At 36.2% G+C, this 20521-nt stretch overlaps 1 protein-coding gene across 8 annotated transcripts in view; it reads right to left on the reverse strand.

Moving 5' to 3' along the window:
- Positions 1 to 20521, reverse strand: part of BIRC6 (baculoviral IAP repeat containing 6) — a 177263-nt gene that overhangs the window by 39186 nt on the left and 117556 nt on the right. For all 8 annotated transcript variants that reach the window (XM_066993893.1, XM_066993895.1, XM_048047739.2 and 5 more), the window contains 4 exons: positions 17939 to 18239; positions 15070 to 15287; positions 12783 to 12947; positions 10653 to 10821 (listed from right to left, as the gene is read on the reverse strand). In XM_066993893.1, coding sequence (XP_066849994.1) covers positions 10653 to 10821; positions 12783 to 12947; positions 15070 to 15287; positions 17939 to 18239 — 853 coding nt within the window. The remainder of the gene's footprint in view (positions 1 to 10652; positions 10822 to 12782; positions 12948 to 15069; positions 15288 to 17938; positions 18240 to 20521) is intronic.

Here is a 20521-nt window from a genome sequence, read left to right on the forward strand (position 1 = left end):
AATTTTCCTCATTTTTCAATCTCTAAATGGATCTAAAAGAATACAGAAATACGTTCAAGATACTTTGACAGGAAACAATTCCAGGAACAGCCGAAGCTGCAGCAGGCTTTCAGAATAAAGCTTAAAAGGAAAGCCGATATATACATACTAGAATATATTTTAAGGAAGCTCTTCTGGAGAGATTGAAACTAATACTTTAAACCTTTCATCTAGAGTCAAACAGTTTCACTGAGGCAATACTAAACTCAGGATAAGGGGCAAATCAAGTACCAGTACCACACCATGCACGGTACTTCAATCACGGTATTTAACATTAAGATAACACACATGTAAAATGTGAACTTTTGCCTAGCACTAAGAAACCAAGAAAACGAGTGTACTTGAACACTTCAGAAAAATGATGAAAATATTTAATATGTGAATAAATTAATTTGAAATTGGAAGCATTTAAAAGCAATGATTTTCCCCTCTTTTGCTTTCTATAAAAGCTCACAAAGATTATTGAAAACTGAATTTCAAACAATGCTTTTTAATTTCTAAAATATGCTGTTCTGGAAAGTGATTGAGGTTTCCAGTTACATTCCTACTGGTTGAATTCAATGTAATTATGATTTTTCATACGCATAAGCTTTTTTGAGCTTTGGAACTTTGAAGTGGTTGATTTTGCAAAGGCTTTTTTGAAGTAGACTTTTCAATATAGTTAAAACGTATTTTCCTTCATATCAAAAAACCATGCACTGTTTCAAGAAAAACACATTGTATTATTAGCCTTCATAGAACAAAGTGACTGAATAAAATCATTCGAAGCACAGCTACCTGCAGAGGTAATTAGAAATGTGGTTTATCCTCTGTAGAGACTGGGAAGAAGAGAGCTTCCCCCTCCCTCTGCAGTGGCACAGGCGAAAAAACCTCTCTGATTTACCTAGGAAGAATCTGAGTTACTGCTTCCTGCGAAATCAGAACAGGAGCATTTGTCTGCAAGTCTGTGCCTTCATTAATTACGCACCAACCTGCATTCTTCGGTGGTGAATACAAAAAGGGAAAGCCTTAGAAGCAGCATTTCCCTTAGAAACAATTGCCTGTCAAACAAAGCATAAAAAGACAAAAGGCAGAAACACTGTTTCAGCTTGAATGCCTTAATGTCACTATTTGTCATGCAGCACTTCATCAGAAAACCCCGAAGTACAGTTAACTCCACTCCTCGTCACGCCGCACACTTTCGCTGCTGTTGCAGGATGAAAATGTGCCCGGCCTGACAATGAACCAGCAGAGCCAGCGCACATTGTTATGCAACTCGCCGTCTGCAAGGGTGCCTCGTAGCTCCTTCTTTATTCAGCGAGTGCCAAGTGCATGTTTAATCAATGTCACAGCTCGCCACAGTGTGCAACTAAAGCCGCTGTCATTCCTCTCTTCAGATTTGTCGGGCTAAGTTATGCAATGCTCCGAAGAATACCTTGGAATTATTTGCAGAGCCTCTGAATGCAGGTGTGTGACAGCGTTTACACGGCCGCCACTGGAACAGGCTCCTTCTTCTCAGCCCTTCTCAGCCTGGACTAAAATGACATAGTGTGACTGCACGTAGCGCGCTGCATTCGGAATTACAGCATGGCAACGTGAGAAGCCTCTTCAGACGGCTGCCACTGAGAGTAAATCAAAGGCTGGTGGGTTTTTTTGAAGTCTTAATAAATAACTAAATACAATTGAATAAAGCAGGAGCTGTTTCTTTTTCTTTTTTTTCTTTTTTTTTTTTTTTAAGGCAAAACCAAACAGGATGCATGTCGTTGCTTTGCATCATCCAGGAAAAAAAAATCCTCATTTTAATGAGAATTAGTCAACAGTGAGGACCATTACCAGAAAGGGTTTTTCTGTTTTTGACTACACTTGGCATTAGTGGATTACTGAGGCAGAAGGCCAGTCATTTGGAAGATTCGGTAACGTTATTATCCTCGCCGTTAAACTTCTTCCTCAAGGAACTGTTCATGCTCCTATCTGGTCTGTCTGAGTGAGGAGAGCAGCCCCTTCATGAAGATAAAAGCCTGGTTTGCCACTGAATCTACGAGTAAGAAGCATGTCTGATGACATTTTATTCCTGATGCAATGTAGGGTAAGAAACATCTTTTTTTTTTTTTATTGTTACCTTTCTAAGTATGAGATATGCTCTGAGCTGGTGGCTTTAATTAGACTCACAGCAGAAATAGGTTTATCATCAATGATTAAAGATGTTTGCCAGGAGAGAAAAACGCTGTAGCACTATAAAATGTGATTGCAAAGCTTCACTAAACGTGAGTTATCTGAACTAGTAGAAAGCCCAATCAAATTTTAGTTTAAGATTAGAATTTTCTAATCATCAGGAAGGCTAAAATAGCAGAGCAAATTATATATAATGTTAACATTTCAGCTGCCAAACAACGTAATTTTACATGGGATATATTTCTAGAGGATATTTGACTGTAAATTAAGAGTACAAGAACAGCTAAGTAATAGAGATGACCTGTCAACCCCACTTTTGCAACAGAAAAGGTAATAAATCATACACGCATCTGTAAATATCTATCTGAAGTCCTTAAACTGCACAGTATTTTGCTACTATGGAAGTACTACCGTCCTTTGGCATACTGCAGTAATAAGCATATATAATAGTAATAACCTTTATATTTGAAAAGACAGACGTTTTCTGTTTAGTGTTTACTGTTGCATGGATGCCCAAAAGCTGATCTATTAAACAAGTAAAAGGGTAAGACCTCACCTGCAATTGCCTGCTTATGGCTCACTGGTCAAAACAGACTGAGATATTGTGTTAGAGGCATATTTTCCGTGTTCGGAAGCAGCAGACATGAATATTTGCAACTGGTTTTGTACTGTGACAGTGAAATATTTAACAGCTGAAAATTCACATCATCTCTCCAGGCATTTCAGAGCATTCGACAATGCCCACATACCTGCTTTCATCTATTTGATGTTTCAGAAAGAAACAAATTAGCTGGCTAAGACAAATTTTAAATTTCTTTTATAATCAAGCATATTAATTAACTTGAAGCATCAAGCTATTTTTCACTTCTACCTGATCTGCATCTACAGAACGATTACTTCTAACACCTACATGTCCATACATAAAGAAAACAAAAGATGAATACAACTCAAACACAGAAATAATAAATATTTTGTAAAGAAGTACAGAATTGCATTTAAAAACATCAAAGCTTGCACGTTCGTCAGACCAGATTTACCATTTGCTTTCTTTCTTCTAGCTAGCTGCCAGAATACTGGTGAAGATATTTGCAGGAAAAATGGGAACCTCTGCCATCACAACACTGGAGGATGTAAAAAGGCGAGAGGAGAAGGAGGAAAAAGAAGAATCTATTCTAGCACTGCTTGGAATTATTGGAACTGTGCTCAATTTATTTGTTATTGTTTTTGTGTACATCTACACTACGCTTTGATGGCATTTGTGAACATCAATTGCATAGCACACAGTGCAAAGACCAGCGACAGTAAGGATGATTTCTAAATTTAAAGCAAAAAAACAAACCAAAACAGTCTGACAATATTATCAATAACATTCCAGAGCAAAGTGCCTGGCTAAGGGCACTGCAACAATGACTGCTAAATGTATCTGTGAGCCCAGCTAGGGTGCTAAATTATGTAAATGAAGACAGACAATATTCAATTTCTCACTGATAACAGATGAAAGCCTAATAGTGGAACCCGAGACAGCACTATTTTATTGCCAACAAACACGCAAGGCACAAGAAATATAAGCAGAAAAACAGTGAGAACAATCAGAACACAGAAAGAGATTAATTAAATATACGAATACATACAAGCAAGCCCCGTGATGCTTTCTGTAGTTTTGTGCAATATGTCTCTTCATAGCTGAGACCCGAAAACAGACAAAAGTGTTTTATTTTTAAATCACTATAATTTAGGCTTAAAATCTACACTGATATGTAATAAGTGTGGAAACAGGAACACTGTTATACCAAAAAACTGTAATACGATAAGTAAAATTTTAACTACTAGCTATATTCTGCAGCATTTTTGTTAGTCTTGTGGAAAGCTGGAAAAGGTTAGAGTTTTCTTGCCTTTATTGAATCTGTATTTGAAATCATGCTATATTGATGATGTGCTTTTCTAATTAAAAATCCTTTAAAGTGGTGTAAAAAAGTAAAGAAGAGTTTTAGTACTTCTTTTAAGAAATATTAAAAATTACAATGATACTGTAATACATATTCTCCAAAGGAAAAAAAAAAGTAAATTACATTTTCCATATCGCTGATTTTAGAATGTGTTTAATGTAAGTCAAATACAACTTCCATGTTTTTATCCTGTTGCTTATTTTCAAGTAAAATAAAACGTATCACAAAGGATTCCTGGTTTTGTATGGAAAACAGCCTAACAGCATTTCCCAGAAGAACACATTCTCTCTGGACCAGGTCCTTTCCTTTTTGTACGGCTAATGGTTTAGGCCCAGAATTGCAACTCTCATGCATACTTCATGGTACATACCATTAGTCTACTGAAATTCATTGAACTATTTCTATGTTTCAAATTAAGGCCAAGTATGGCTTTGAATTAAACCCAAAGCTGCAGACAGTCTGAGATCATAGAAATTTTTGTATACATGAATATATCCCACATATTTCTTCTAATAGAAAAGCTACTTTTGAGAGCTTAGGATTAAAAATACAACAGAGAAAACACACAAACACACACACAAAGGCGGGGGGGGAGGCTAATAACTACTGTTCTTGTATTACATGTGCCACAAGAAGAACAGAGGAGTTGCATTTCTGAAAGTCAGCTCTGCAAAGCTAAATCCATCCCTCCATAAAAATGACAGCAAATAAATACATCTATTGTATGGATAACAGCTTATTACTGTATAGAACCTCATAACTACTTAACCACCTGAGCCTTTGAAAACCATTTCTTAACAAGCAAATGCATAGACTAAGGTCAGGGATCTTTAACAGAAAGAATTTGGCAGTGGTATTTCAGTCAGTTACAAAAACTATACTATAACACACTGATTTATAGACGAATGAGGTGGAAGATGGTATATTCTGGTTTTGCTACTCTGAGTCAATACTGGCTCATCTAGAAGAAATGACAAACAGAGCTAAGGCTGCACTGGAAGGGAACGTGCAGACAAGAAAACTTATTCACTGTCTGTAGTCTACAGAAAATCTCTGGTGTTGTATATTAATTTTCAGTATATGAAGCACCAAAGTATTCTGTAAAACTAAGACGTATTGAAAAGGATCCATGTGGGTTATTCATGTTTATTTAGAACTACAGAATACAGTATTTTTTTAATGTACTGCTTATACAGCATATCTGTGGATAATATCACATTAATCTCATAACACAAGGTTATTTGAGATGGGGTTTAAAATTAGAAGTTAGAAGAACCTGAAAACTCAACAGAAGTTCAGGTAGAAACTACTGTTTATTTTGATCCTGAAGTTATTTAAAACTTTTCAATTCTGTGAAATAAACAAACACTTGCATTTCATGTCATTTCAGTGCATAACACTTCTCCAAATTGTGACTTGATCAGTATATCAACACTGGAGTGAGATACCGCACCTTTTTTTGTAAGCATCTCAACAGCACAACAGATAAAAAGCATTCCCAAAGTTAGAACCACCCATGGCAGAGGTCCAGGATCACTGCTTTACCAATGAATGAGTTCATTAACATTAATGAAAACTAGCAGAGTTTTTAATTTGGGTAATTATATACTGTCTACCTAAACTGTCATTATGCTTCTGATTTTGCATATTATAAAGGCCTTGTCTTTTTGAAGGGAAGTACAGGGTAACGTGATCACAAGGATTGCCCCTGCATATGAGTTATATTTTGTTTCGAAACAGAAGTCTGATATCATCTCTTAAATCTTACATCTCTGTGCTCATGCAGACCTAAATCTAGTTTTACTTCAAGAAGCTCTGATTTACAGATCCAGTGTTTATACCTTTAATGAAATATATGCATAAGAATAAAAAAAAATATTAGCAGCAATACCTCTTATTAGATACTGTCAGGGAAAAGCAGAATTTCATGAAGATTCAATGCTTACACTACAGTAGTACTTTCACACCTTCGTCAGATTGTGAATAAAGATGTAGAGACGTGGTACTCTTAGATGAATGAACTCAATGTACCAACTTCAGAGCCCCATTAGGGAACACAGGCTTCCGAAAGTACTCAGCCTTGTCAGTCCGGCAGAAACAGAGTACTTTGCAAAGAGCAAACCAACACCGCATAATGCCTTGAGGACAAGTATGATTAATACAAAATAAATACTTCAGCAGGAAATCTAGTGCAATTCAACCTCTACGGTGAGGAAGATAGGCATGAAAAGAATAGACAAAGCCTCAAACACTGGATTGTTACAAAGTGGAGCAGGCTGTGCAAAAAATCTTTTTCGTAAAACCTTCCCATAGAAATACATCTCTCCTCAGCAGTCAAACCCACGAAGACTGAGCTGGATCTAACACCACAAGCTATGCTAACCACATCAGGTGGAATCTTTGTCCACTGAAGAAGGAAAGGAGACGAAGAGGTGGGCACGTGAAGAAAGGGCTGCAAGAAAATGCCAGCTAAAACGCACCGCACGACCTGCTTCCTGTAAGCCTGGGAATTCCAGCAAATAATTCAAGCAGAATTCTGTGACTTGCCATGACGTTTGTCTTCCAGGAAAGAGGTGGTAACAAATCGCTCTCCTGGGCTTTAAACAAGGTTAAGTCATCTTGGGGCTTGCTAGATACTGGCTTAGGGACAAACCAGTGTGACTGCATTTCTAAGCAAGAAGAATCTACCTATTACTGTCGTGCTTTACTCTCTCCCTCTTGGTAAATAATAGCTTATATTAACCTTCATAAACCTAGGTCCACCAATCAAGTAACTCACTTTTATCAGCAAAGTCTGGAGCTTCTAGATAACCACGTACTTCAGTTAGAATCTGATGGTCATGTTTGCTGGGAACCTCTTGTAGGGTGCAAATTTTATTGCTGAGCATTGTGTTCAAGGAGAGAAATGTTCACGTTGGAAGTTCTTAAAAGATAATTAGTTCAAATGAAACATCATATATACAAGACAGCAGTGAAAAGGTTTTTGCATGATAGCTTTGGGTGCGAAATGTGCATAAATGCTCAGTAATGAATACATGCTAGATGTTCCGTGACACAGAAGTTCAGAATTACATCAATTTTACAAATGTAAACATGAATTAAGTCTTTAGGAATGCACACAAGTGTAGTAAGAAAAATCTTGCCATGCTACAGTGACAAACTTGTTTTCATTTATGAAATGGAAGATATCAAAGACCCCAATAATGCCATAAGATATGACACAAAGGAAAAAATGTTCAAGAAACAGGGTGAGGATCACAGCAGATATTCTTCCTTGTGACTATTGCTATGATCTGTCTTGTGCAATACGGAAAAGTCCTTCATAGACAGATAAACCTTCCTTCTGGGCAAGAAAAAAAGCAATTATGGAAATTAATGCAAGTGGTCAGTTCACAGTTTTCAAGGACTTCACAATCACCTTACTCTGATGTAGATGAAGCCGCAGAATGTGACAGAGCAATCTGGTTTGCAAAGATCTGCTTCAAGGTGAGGTTTCTAAGTGATTAGATGATACGCAAGCACTCTTCATCTGATTAATATTCCTGTTATCTAGATTGCTCTAGATAAAAATCTAGTCCAATTGTTATCTGTATGTTTTGGACAAATTGAGCAGGGATGGCAAAACATATTTAAAGCAGTAAAAACCCCTAGATAAATTTCTAAGCATATCAAAGGCTAATTTTATATACTACTGATACTGGACCTGTTCAAGAATTTTGCCAAAACAACTTTGCAAGCAGGATGTAGCATACCTGTAGCTAGCTGAACATGTGTGAACACGCTACAAAATTATCATCAATACCAAAATACTTACAATGTTGTATCAGGATGGTGCTATCAGCCTACTGTGCAATAAAGGGACACAGCAAACCCAGACTCTTCATTGCATATATTTCTTTATACAAAAAAGTTCCCCACATAATTTTATGCATATGGAGAGGTATATGTGAAGATCACCGTTATTTCAATGATCTCCAGCAAAACAAAATCTACCAAAAGCATACCTCCAGCATAAGGGTAACCTTTAACTGGTCCCACAAGCATCCATTCAAGTCTCAGAAAGTTACAGAGTTGCTGAAAATTGCTATTTTCTGTCAGCAGTTTCCTCAGCACAGCCTGTTCCTGATGGGGTGCCAGAACCCGGGAACACTCCATTAGCATTCTGCGTGCAGTGTCCTAATTTCTCAGTCCAGCAAGTTACAAGAAAAATACAGTTACCTGCTTTTTCCACATGAAAGTACAGTTGATAGCAGAAGGTACACTGGTCTGAAAACTGGAAGGCCACGTTCATGAGCTTTACTAACACTATTTCCTTTTCTACTCCTACTTGGTAGGCATTCAGCCCTATCTCCATTAGAGAATAGCTAAGAATTCAAGCTGGAGAAGACCTTTTGATTTAATTTCAACCTAACACAAATGACTCAAATCTGTTCTAATACATCACACTAGCCTTCAAGATGTAATTAAAAACAAGTCAAAACTTCCACATTTCCAATGTTTCAGCTATAAATACATTAGTTAAGGTAATTTTTCAGTCTCAGGGACATTGCACCAGAGCTTAACACTGCTCCAGAGCTTCTCAAGTTCCATGTCTCTTGCAACAGCCAGGCTCTCTCTGTCAGCTAAATTTCCCAACACCCTGCTATTGACATCTAGAACCCCAGCATCACCTGCAACTCACACTGAATGTGAGAACTGTCTGCTTTTGAACTAAACAGCAATTACGGCATTGGAATTACGCCTGGCTATCACTGAGACAAACCATTTTCAGGGGCTACTTTCAAACTAAATGCATCTGACTCAAACATTCATGATGAGAAGGCATTCTTTCCAGAAGTCGTACCTACTTCCCCATTTCCCTCTCCTACTGGTATCCTATTATGCTTTCAAAGACAAGCTTGACTGATACAAGCCTGCAAAACTTTTTTTTTTTTTTTTTAAATCTAGAAGAACATTGATAATTATAGTTTTAGGTAGAGAATGTTGATCAAATACAGCAGGAAGCTTTCAAGACTATATTGCTTGGATCAATGCATTAAGATGCAAACCTTGAGATTTTACAGTTCTAAATTCCAATAGAAATAATCTCAGCCTTTGCAAATTTGGAACTATAGTAGGTAATGGCGTTTCTCTAAAGAGAAAGGTTTTGATTTGCTCTAACATTAGCTTAGCTGCCACTTTAAGAGCTACACATCCATTTATGAAAACGCAAGAAGCATCTACGTTGTTCCCTCTGTACTAATTGTTAATTCACAGCCATAACATTGGAATATCCTGACAGCCACCATAGCAGTAGTCCAATAAAAGAAAACATTGAAAACAAACATTTCTCACTGAGCCTGTTCCTTTTCTTTGTGCTTTGGGAAAACAAACTGTCTCTGAAAGCTGAACTAGTCCCAACTTCTCTCTACTAACCACATATCTCATCTCTTCTATCAGTATCTTCCCCAGTTAAAGGTGACTTATACAGACACATTTTTCTATTGAAAACAGCAAAAACCAATTTCAACAGCTGTGATTCATCTACAACTCTGAACCAACGGTTTCATCCTTTAGATAACAGAGTATTTCTGCTAGGTCTTTCTATGACTTTTCATTTCTACCTCAACAACAGACGATTTTACGAATGTCTGTGAAAAAGATTACTTTTCTTTATTGTTTCACTTTATCATTTATTTTACTGTTTTACATTAGATTTTCATTTGCAATAATGAGCCTGGTGTATAAGCTATGTAGTTCATTTTCCTCACTGTAATACGTGCAAAACAGAACCGACAGATTCATCACAAAATCAGGGAGATGTGTCAAACCATGAACTGGCAAGTAAAATATCTTTGTGTTTTTATTTTTACTTTAAGACCCCAGCAGACTTTTTGAACTACTTCTACTCCATCATAACAAGATTATGTAACGCCCTAGTTACCACAGATTAAAAGAGCCACACGCTTGTTTTAGTTCTGTGTAGTTTTGTGGCCACTTAAGACACAGATTTCTCTTTTACCTCTGGAGAGGAAACATACCATGTAATTCACCAAGAACCTATGACATTGTTTCAAGAAATTAATCTCACCACACAATAATCCAAAAGAACTGCAATAATGTGACAATATGTCTGTCAGTTGCTTCAACAACAGGGGAGGCAAAATAAGGTCCAAAACCAAATTATTCAGATTTGGAACAACAGCCTCTACTATTCATGGATTAAATCCATCTTTACACAAAGCATCTGAACAAAAATTCAAATTTCAACAGTTTAAGAATCGAATTTCTAATTTAAAGATACTAAACCAACCAAGTGTAGGCATTTAGAACAAATGAATATTTCTACGAACGATTGTGAACAGTTTTCTTATCTAAGGTTGAAGTGAATGTTCCATTAGTACAGTTCTAAAGTGGCAAACATACTGAAACCAGCCAGAGCTATCTGCTGTTCATATAAACGGCACTGTTTTCTTATCACGCTTATTTGACAGACATAAGATATCTTTGATTTGGAAGGAGAGAATGGCATGTTACCTGAATCGTTGCGGAGGTACGACGACATTGCTGGAATGAGGCAAGACTGACTGAGTAGCTCCAGGAGAACGGACGGGAGAGCGCTGCTGTTCTGTCCTCTACCTTCATGGCTACTTTGGGTCTCTCCATTCGATGTACTCCCTGCAGGATTTATGTAACTGGCAAGAACCTGAAATACAGAAAAGTATTTAATCATAACAGATTCATTTTAGGCAAAAGAACTCTGTCTTTCCTTCCTTCAGAAAAATTCCAGTAATACCTCACAAGCTATTTTGCTAACTCATTACTGGTGTTTATTTCAGTAGTCCCAAAGATGTCTCAGAAGGAATTTTATTTAGTTACTAGATTACGATTACAATTTTGGGGATATGATAAAATTAAATACCTATTTTAATTCTGAATTACTTCAAGAGGATCAACTAACATGAATTTTGAATAAACTGCTAGAGTTACTCGAGTCTGAAGATTACCAGGTCACTACTGAGATATGCAGGTGTTGTCATTACCTCTAGAACAGCCAATAGAATAAAAAATTAAATGTAAATGTTTTAAAAACGATTTATAACTTACTTTTGGACAGGACTTCAGATGAGACAACAGTTTAGAGTGAGCATGACACAGACTCTGAAGAACTGTTTGTGTGCATGCTTGTGCTTCAGTAAACAAGGAGTTGCCCTCCCCTCAGGAAAGGCGGGAAGCCACCTCATGCACCTCCCAGTGGCGGCTCCGGCCGAGTTCACAGGCCCTGACTGTGTGTCACAGCATACACAACCCAACGTACTTCCAACTGTCTGATTTGTGCGGTTGTTCCCTCAAATTAAGTAACTTGACTTGGAATCTCAGGGGCTAAATTCACCATTTTAGTCTTTTCTTTCTTTCCTTCTCCTTTGCTCTAACCCCATTAGCCATCATCTTTTGCTGTACCATCTTATTTTACCAGCACTTCATACAAAATTTTCCTAAAGAATCTTTCCAGAAAAGTGATCAGGGAAAGTCTGCTGTAAAACTGACACACATCTTCAGCAAAATGCTGAAGGGTTTTCTACTTTCTCCTCCAACTGCTGACTGCTCAAAGCGAATGCCTCCTTTCCTCATGACTTTTGACAGTTATAGCTAAACCTCTGCACGGCATAATGCAGAATACTGCCTGGAAGCTTCGTCAAGAGTAATTCAGGTGCTTTCTCCTTTTTTGTGCTTAGGAGAACTGTTTCAGATTTTATTCATTTTGCTTTTGTAAGGGGACATGATGCTTGTGCCTTATGATCTACAGTGACTGAAATAACTGATTAGATCAAAATGATATCTTCATCACTCAGGGCATGGATGTTTTCAGAATTTCATCCCGTTTGTGCACTACCCCAGTGGTGAGGTTAGCTAATGCATTTGAGCTGACAGTTCTGTGAATGAAATTTTTGATGACTAGAAAGAATCTAATTTTCCCTGCACTGACCTAAGGTAACAGATTGGTTACATTTCACAACTGGACTTAAAGGCCTAACTGAACAGGATTTTTTTGTCCTTAATATAATGCATTTGAAAGGCATCAGAGTTTTATTAAGGTCCAGTTGTTCATTGGTGATTTAATATTGCCATTTAAGTGATGTTACCAGGATTTGATAGTATGTCTGAGTGAGATTTTGTCACATTGGCATACAAGACATTCATGAACACTTCAGTAACCGCTTTGGATGCTTTATTAAAACAGAGCAACACTAAGTGAGAAATGAATAGGTAAGATTATTTTGACACACAAAATGTCTATTCCCACATCCTCCTTCCCCAACAGACAGCCTTTACTTTTGACTGAATGCTGCTATGTCTACAGAGATGTATGACACCTCCGGGGAACTACTGGCATGTTTCTTTGTTCATAGTCTATTCAGAACTGTCACCTAGGCTTGCCCACTTGGGTCCTTTTTATGCAGCAGTCTAGTGAAGTTTGAAAACAGCCTCAAGTACAATCCCTATATTTTTTCATTTAGACAGGAAGCAGTAAGCTTTTTTTTTTCCCCAAAAAAATACCATAATTACTGTACTACATGACTGCAAAAAAATACAAGCTCTGTTTTTGTTATCTAGGCCCTAATGTTTCAACTACTTATCATTAAACAACATTTCATTATTACGCACCTGTAGAAGGCAGGTCACATGCTCTTCTTCTAGCCTTTGCTTAGTCAAAGCTTGCTCAACATCCCATCCTGAAGCTGTGGAGCCTGTTCCAAAGCCTGTACCCTTAGCCCAGTACAACTGCTGTTCTTCTGTTGATGCACTGTTGTGTGTACTTGACACCTGTGGCTAAGTTACAGAAAATAAAGTCATAGTAATTTTATATTTTTCATCTTTTCATTCTTTAAAAAGCCTTTGTTCTGCAAAACAACGTAATCCCGATTTATAAACTTAATATAGATATCAGGATTGAGGGGAACTCAAAGCTTTAGCTAGAAACCCCCCTGCCATAAAAACCCAGTACAAGTCAGTGATAAATTGTTCCAAGTAGCTCTTTAATTTGACTACTAGTACAAGCCGATTTTTGTTCTCTTTTAAACTATTGTTACTGTTTAAATGATGAAAGATATCAAAATGCTACTTCATCAATATTATGCTAAACAATACAGCTCTCTAATTATTACTGTTTAACAGCTAGTCAAATTTAATAACATAATTAGGAGGAGGGATGGAAGGAGAAATGTCACTGAAAGTACACAACTGAAACGCTAGGATACTCAAGCATGTGCTGATTTTGAATAAATGTACCAAAATAGAAAGAGGTACAAGTTATTTATTCCAATGGTCTGCGTCACTGCATTTTACTAACATAACTTCAATACTGAATTTCTTAGCTCTTATAAAACTATTGAAGTACTTAATGGTAATTTTGAAAATTTACCAGACCTTTGATGAAAATGATGCATAAAAAACTCCAATGAGCATTTTTTAAACTAGTGCTATCCTAATTATTTAATTAGAACACTGAACAAGTGAATGCATTTTCCAGAGCCATGAGTGTTTGCTACTTTCATTATAGCTACTCAGTGACAATTAGCCCTACTGGAAGCTAGATCATGTGAGTAAGTGCCCAACTTTAATTTGTATTATTTAATTTACAGCTCTGAACAGTTTCAATTTCTGTCCAGATCTTCTTTAGGGATTTTGTTAGAGATTATATTTGAAGGAAAACGTTATCACCTGTGAAGTATCCTACTGATAGTACTCCAGAATCACCATCTAACTTTTGCATTGAGAATATAATGCATCTTGATGATGAAACAGCTGTCTCCTGTAGACATCACCACTCATAAACACCCTGTGCCTTTAACACTTAAGAGGATGTCATGAGCACTGACTTAAAGCACTTAAGGGAAAGCCCTGCTGCAGAGCTAGAAGCTTTGGTGCAGGCCTGACGTATATCTAGTTTCTGATAGCTATGAATTACGTGAAGCAAACATTTTCAGGGGTCATGGTAGTACTGAAGCAGAGACAAGAATTAATGTTTGCCCTTTCCCTCCAAAAGCCCAATTATCTTATGGCATTACTATGCCAGCAGCCTGATACCCAATTAGGACCAGAGTATCTCAGTTCCCCTTCAAAACTGACTAGCCATTGAAGTGAATTATATAGTTTCATCTCTTCTTTGCTCAACTCCTCATCAGTATCAGAAGCTACTAAAATATGGACAATTCTATATTTCGCAGCTGCTTACCAATACATATTTATCCACCAGAACATTTGTGCAAGCCTCTGCCACAAAATTATAAGAGAGGGCAAGTCATTATTGTTTTTCAAACACATTTTGAGACAATCAGTCTGTTGTGCAGAAATGGCAACTCATAATCCTAAAAAAATTGGGGATACATGTTCTGAATAGAGGGTAGTACGAAACAGTAAGTATACTGAAAAAAAAGAATTTGAGATTCACATGGGATCTTGAACACTGGAAAATTTTTGTCTTTAAAAAGGGAATGAAAAAAATCACTGCATTAATTCGTTAATTTTCACAACTCATTTATGTTTGTGAAGCATTTAAGAGGAAATAATTTGCAGTCAGTAGAGTTTAGATGATGAATGCTAAATAAGGTAATGAGGTCATGCTATCTAATGAGAATTTAAAAAAGAAAGAACAACCATCCATTGAGTATTATGCCTCTCATGTACTGAAAAAGAAGATCCTGAGAAAGAAACGGATTACACCTTAATGCCTAGTGACACGTCTTTGTTGCTTAAATTTCATGATTACTATGTTTATCTGCAACACGCAAGAACGATTACTTAATCAAGTACTTACTAATTATTTTTGTTCTTCAGTCAAATGCCAGCTACACAGAAATTAGATTTCAATGAAAGCACTGAGATTATTTTCTTTATTATGGCAAAAACTTTTCCTGCTTCTCAGTGGCAGTTGTTCTGCTATTAAACTTACCTCTGCCTGGTTGGGACTAGCGTTGGGAACTCTTGGGGCATGATGGCTTAGAGCAGAAAGACAAGCAAGGATAAGATGTATAGCCCCAATTTCCAGTGCCATCCGCCTAAGCAGCACTCCATCGTCAGTAGTCAATGGTGTAGTGCTGAACAAACTGCGCAACACATGGAAGGGCAGGGTTGGAAGCACATTTGCTGAAGGAGACTGCAGGATATGACCTAGATTGAAGAAGAAAATAATCAAAATCACATTTTCTTTCAATAGTTCAACATAGTCTTTTAATCTATGGAATGGTTTATGGAATAAAACATGGAAAAATACTAAGGACTTAAGCACTTAGCTATAGTAAGGCTATCTAATATTAGGTTTCTCTTACCAACAGCTTTTCAAGACGAGAAGAGTATAGAAGAAAGAATGTTTATTTCCTTTATGGAATTGATTAAAAACAAGTTACAGAATTTGATTCACCATTTCCAGGGAGAAAAAGAAAACAAAATTTGTTAATAATCACAAGTGTTCTTTTGCATTTAACTACACTGCAGGTTGTATTTCTGAATGAAGAGAATAAAGGTGGCTCAGACTATTTTTTTCTTTTGACTTGCAGCTACAGCAAGCTAAGGAATGCATATGATCAACGAACAGCAGTTCAGCTGACAAGGAGCTGTAGTTTCTCATGATGTGGGAATTTATTTTTTTATATTCATGTAACCAAATTGTGAATGAAACTACTGGCACAATCCAAGTGTGATGTGACTCAAGTCAAACGCATCGTGAAATACTGACATAATTTTAATTAGATGAGATGCATGTTTGGATTTTGTAGTAGAACTATTTAAAAAACATAACCCTTATGTATTATGAGCAAAAATTACTTCTTTTAAAAGCCAAGTTATTGGAGTTACCAAGTTAATGGAGTGACCTACTAATGCAACACACAGACATTTAGGAAGGTGTCTCAGTCTTTTCTGTGTTTAATAATGCACTTCACATTCCCTCTACAGTGTGTATCTAAATGAAGATATCTAAACACTGAAAGTACTTCCAAATAGCCAACTCTGTTCAGAAGTTTGCTTCTTATTTTAAATATACTTAAATACTTAAATATACTTAAAATATATATAAATATTAATATATATATATAAATATATAAAATATATATAAATATACTTATATTATTTTCTCTCTCAGTCTTGACACAACAGTTAATTTGTGTCCATTTGATACTCTTTGTAAAGAAAATAACAAGAAGAAAGCAAGGTGTCTTTTGACTTGGATCTTCATAAATAAAACTGAATAACTCCGGAAAAAACACTGATCTTATAGTGTTCCACAACTGAAGGTGTAGCCAAATGACAAAAAAAAAATCTAAACATCTGCCCAATAATTTACCTTCACAGATGATTGTATCAGTATTTAACCGATAAACCATGAATTTTTAAGTGCAGAATTTGTATTTGTATTAATTTGTATTCTTTGTATTGCATGAGAAAGAAAAGATTCTAGGTGTATGAAAAGATGCATTTCTTACAGAAAAGGAAAACAATAATACTTTATACAAAGAATTAATGTGGACAACTGTTTACAATTTATTCCACATTTGATAAAGAGCTGAATTCACACTTTTGGCTTAGCAAATGGAGAAATTGACTATTTAGTCCAGCAAAAATAAAGCCTAAGAGAGAATACAATTCCTGTCAACAAATGCAAAAAAGGAATAGCTATTCACAACGAAGAACAATGCTGGCATAATGATAACTGGGCACAAATTGCATATGAGTAATTTTAGCCTGAAAATTAAAGACAGGCCACACCAATCACAAAAATGATGTTCTGGAAATGTATTCCAATGGCAACAGTGGATGCACACAAGAAGAAAGAAAAGCAACCTAAAAAGTAAGGGTTTGCGTTAGCCTCTTTGTATGTTTATAAAATACATATAAATATGTTTGTAAAAGCAAATCACTCACGGACATCGTAATCTGAGTGAACGTACACAGTCCGTTAACTAATTACTATTCAAATTAGGTGGGAGTAAGCAACAAGACTGTATGTTTGTTATGCAGTCTACTGTCCTGTACCAAAATACAGGAGAAATAAAAAGATGAATAGAAGGGACAGTAAAAAAGACTCTTGCTGAGTAGAGATTAACTCCAGTTGGTTGCTGTATGGAAAAACAGCATTGTTTTTAAAGTCATAATGAAAGGAGACGTCTGAAAGCACTAAAGCATTTTTTGCAAATGCTTTAGTTTTCCAAAACACTAAGAAATACAAATCTTAGAACTATATGCATTATTCCAGGTTCCAAAGACTGACTATAAAAATAACCTTGTCTCCGCTCATCTGTTCATTCATCCAAGAATACTCCCTTTATCCTTCTGAACTCACACCATTACAGTAAAGCTCCTGCTCAGCTAATAATCTAGATCTTCCTCTCCTTTTCTAAATCAGCTCCAACAGTTTATTTTACATTTGCTGTAGCTATGCTCCGATCCGTGTTACTCTGCATTTGGTTGCAGAAATACACATTCGCTCAATTAATTGAGCATATCCTGCTACTCCAACCGTTCTGTCTGAGTGCACTGGCATCTTGACAGGATCACCTGTAAGTCTGATCAGCAGTTATTTTACAATTACTCTGACATCTAGATGTAAACATATGAATACTGATGATTGCAACAAAACCTCACCAGGAAGAACTTCATATTTAGATAAAAGTGATTATCAAAGATGCTAACAACACAGTTCTTTACAAATTGCACAAACCAATTCTAACTTCCTGCTAAAAGTATTACAATATAAATAATTTTAAGTAAAACAATCTAGCTGTGGTCTACAAAAAAAAACAAAACATAGTAATTGCAGCACATACTTCCTTCACCATCATCTGTAACTCCCAACACCAATCTCAACAGACACTGAGCATGTTTCCGTTCTTTTAGTAGCACCTCAGCATAGCCCGGGAGACGAAGGAATAAACCAAAGGCAGCCAAAGAATGAGCGGGTATGGGAGACATAGTCTGAACTGTTGACTTGATCGGTGGAGGTTCTGCAGCAATTGTTTCTGGTGCTTCATACACCAGTTCCCCTGATTGTTCAATGGTAACCCATTCAAACTGATCACTGTCCTTCTGCTTTTCCTGTGTGGTTGATGTAACTACTGGAGTGCTCACCTTAAAGAACAACAACAAAAAAAAATTGGTAGTCGTTCAGTTAATCACCTATGCAAAAAATTATTAAAATTAGGATCTTGAAATCTTAATAAAGGACACCATTAAAAATCACATTAAATACACTACAGTTTACAGAGAGAGGGACCAGGCTAAATAGTTAATAAGGACATACTTGTTGCATTTTCAAAACAGTTCTACTAAGTCCCATCTACATACACAAGCAACTATATTTTGTCGACCTAAAATCCTCAGTTGAAACATGTTATTTAAAACCTAGATGCACAGGAGACAAACTACACCAAATAATTGATACCGAAGACTATTTTACCTATCAGTCTGTTAAATAAGAAATGGACCATTTATTTTGGACACTTAAAAATGTAAATAAGAAATGGTTAATTTTAATTACATACTCTAAAAGAAGAGCAACTAATCCTAACTGCTTTACCAACTGAGGAGAAATTTGGATATCTTAGCAGCCTTGTAGGAACTCGCATGTTCCTTTCAGGCTTTTGATTGATTTGGTGGGTTTTATTACAATTATGCTCTAATGCACTAGTCTGTAGTTCTGTTTTATGAACTAACACTGCACGGGTGATTAAGCAGCCAGGCATTATGATGGGTATTAGCGTTTACAGGGGATAACATTTATACAGTTCCCCAACAAACAGTCATGCACTCCAGATACCAAAACATTGCCACATAAAACCAATGGATACACTTAGGTCCCTCTCATGAGTAAACATCACAGCAGCTTCAGGCTTTTATGACACTCAGATCAACTGATAGAATCATATTTAAAATGTTGGTATTTATCACCAAAATGATCTAAATCGGAAAAAATTCATCTGAAAAGCCCTTGCAGAATTTATTCAGAATGCTGAATTCCTAATTAGAAGTCAAAATTATGTCTGTCTGTATTGATTCTAATTATCTACACATTAAGAGAACAATTGGGAAAATCTTAGAATATAGCATTTGCAGAATGGCAAGTATCAGTGATTTAAAGATATGATAAAAATTATGGAATAAAGAGTCTGGAGAACTCATTAGTTTTAACCCTGAATCTTCTATTTAGCATTACCATACTTAATTTGTTTTTATAGATCACAGAATTCTTATTCAATATGTGAATCCAAACATTCAAATTATCATCATCATTGTTTTTTTTTTTTTTTTTAAAGAAAATAACTTTCCGGGACAACAGAAAAAGAAGGAAAAAAAAGTGTTCAAATTTCTTATGGTCATAAGCTGATTTTCATCTGTTGCAGAATTCCAGGAATCAGTGTTTTTCAATACAGACTACCTGCTATTTCACTGCATTTCAAAATACAGTAGTTGCTTATGTGAACACATTTCCTCAACTTTTAGGTCTTGCACAGGCTTAATATGTGACCTCTAAAAGATCTGTGGAATAACTGTCCTCTCACATTACATGCCATCAATATTTAGCGTGCTTTTCCTGAATTGCATTGCTATTTACAAAGGATTCATACTCATTATCTGGTCTCATGACAGGGTTCCCATTCCTGTCATAGTTTTGCAGTCAGGGTACCGAATAGCACCCTTCATTCATGATTAACTCCATTTCAAAAGGAATAAATATTCACCATCTTTCTTATTAGGAGTAACAACCAAAAAATTTCAAAAACACAGACAACTAGATTTTGAATAACTTGTGGCTTATTGTTTCCATTTTTCATAACAATTACTTTTGTACCTATGAGAGCAGCCAAAGGAGTCATTCCACACTAATGGCACTGCTGACACTTCTGAAAAGCCTAGCAGCACCTCTACAGAAATTCTGTGTATGATTACAGTCAAATATATAAGTAAATTAGCATATATTTACTATAAAATTTACATACTATTTATTATAATAAAGTTAATTCAGATTGCAAGGTTATTTATGATTATAATACATAAAACTAAAAATTGTATAATCCACACCAAGAACTGCATTTCACTTAACCACAAAAAAAACAGAAAGAGAACATTTACATGAACAATTGAATGATAAGCAAGTATGGCTTTATCAGTAACTCTGTGCTCTACTATCCTCCAAAATATTTTAGGAATTAACAGAAGCAAAGCAAGAAGCAACACTGAATTCCTGCTTTTGTTTCACAGGGACATGGCTACTCAAGCAAACTAACAAGTATAGGGAAGCTGCATGTATAGCTGGACTGCTGTGGAGTCATGCATGTGCCTATTTTAAAGCAGCTTCCCCATATGACTGAGATGTCAAACTGAACCATACAGAAATACGGAGAAAATGTTGT

This window comes from Anser cygnoides, chromosome 3, assembly GCF_040182565.1.
Source record: "Anser cygnoides isolate HZ-2024a breed goose chromosome 3, Taihu_goose_T2T_genome, whole genome shotgun sequence".
NCBI classification, from domain to species: domain Eukaryota; kingdom Metazoa; phylum Chordata; class Aves; order Anseriformes; family Anatidae; genus Anser; species Anser cygnoides.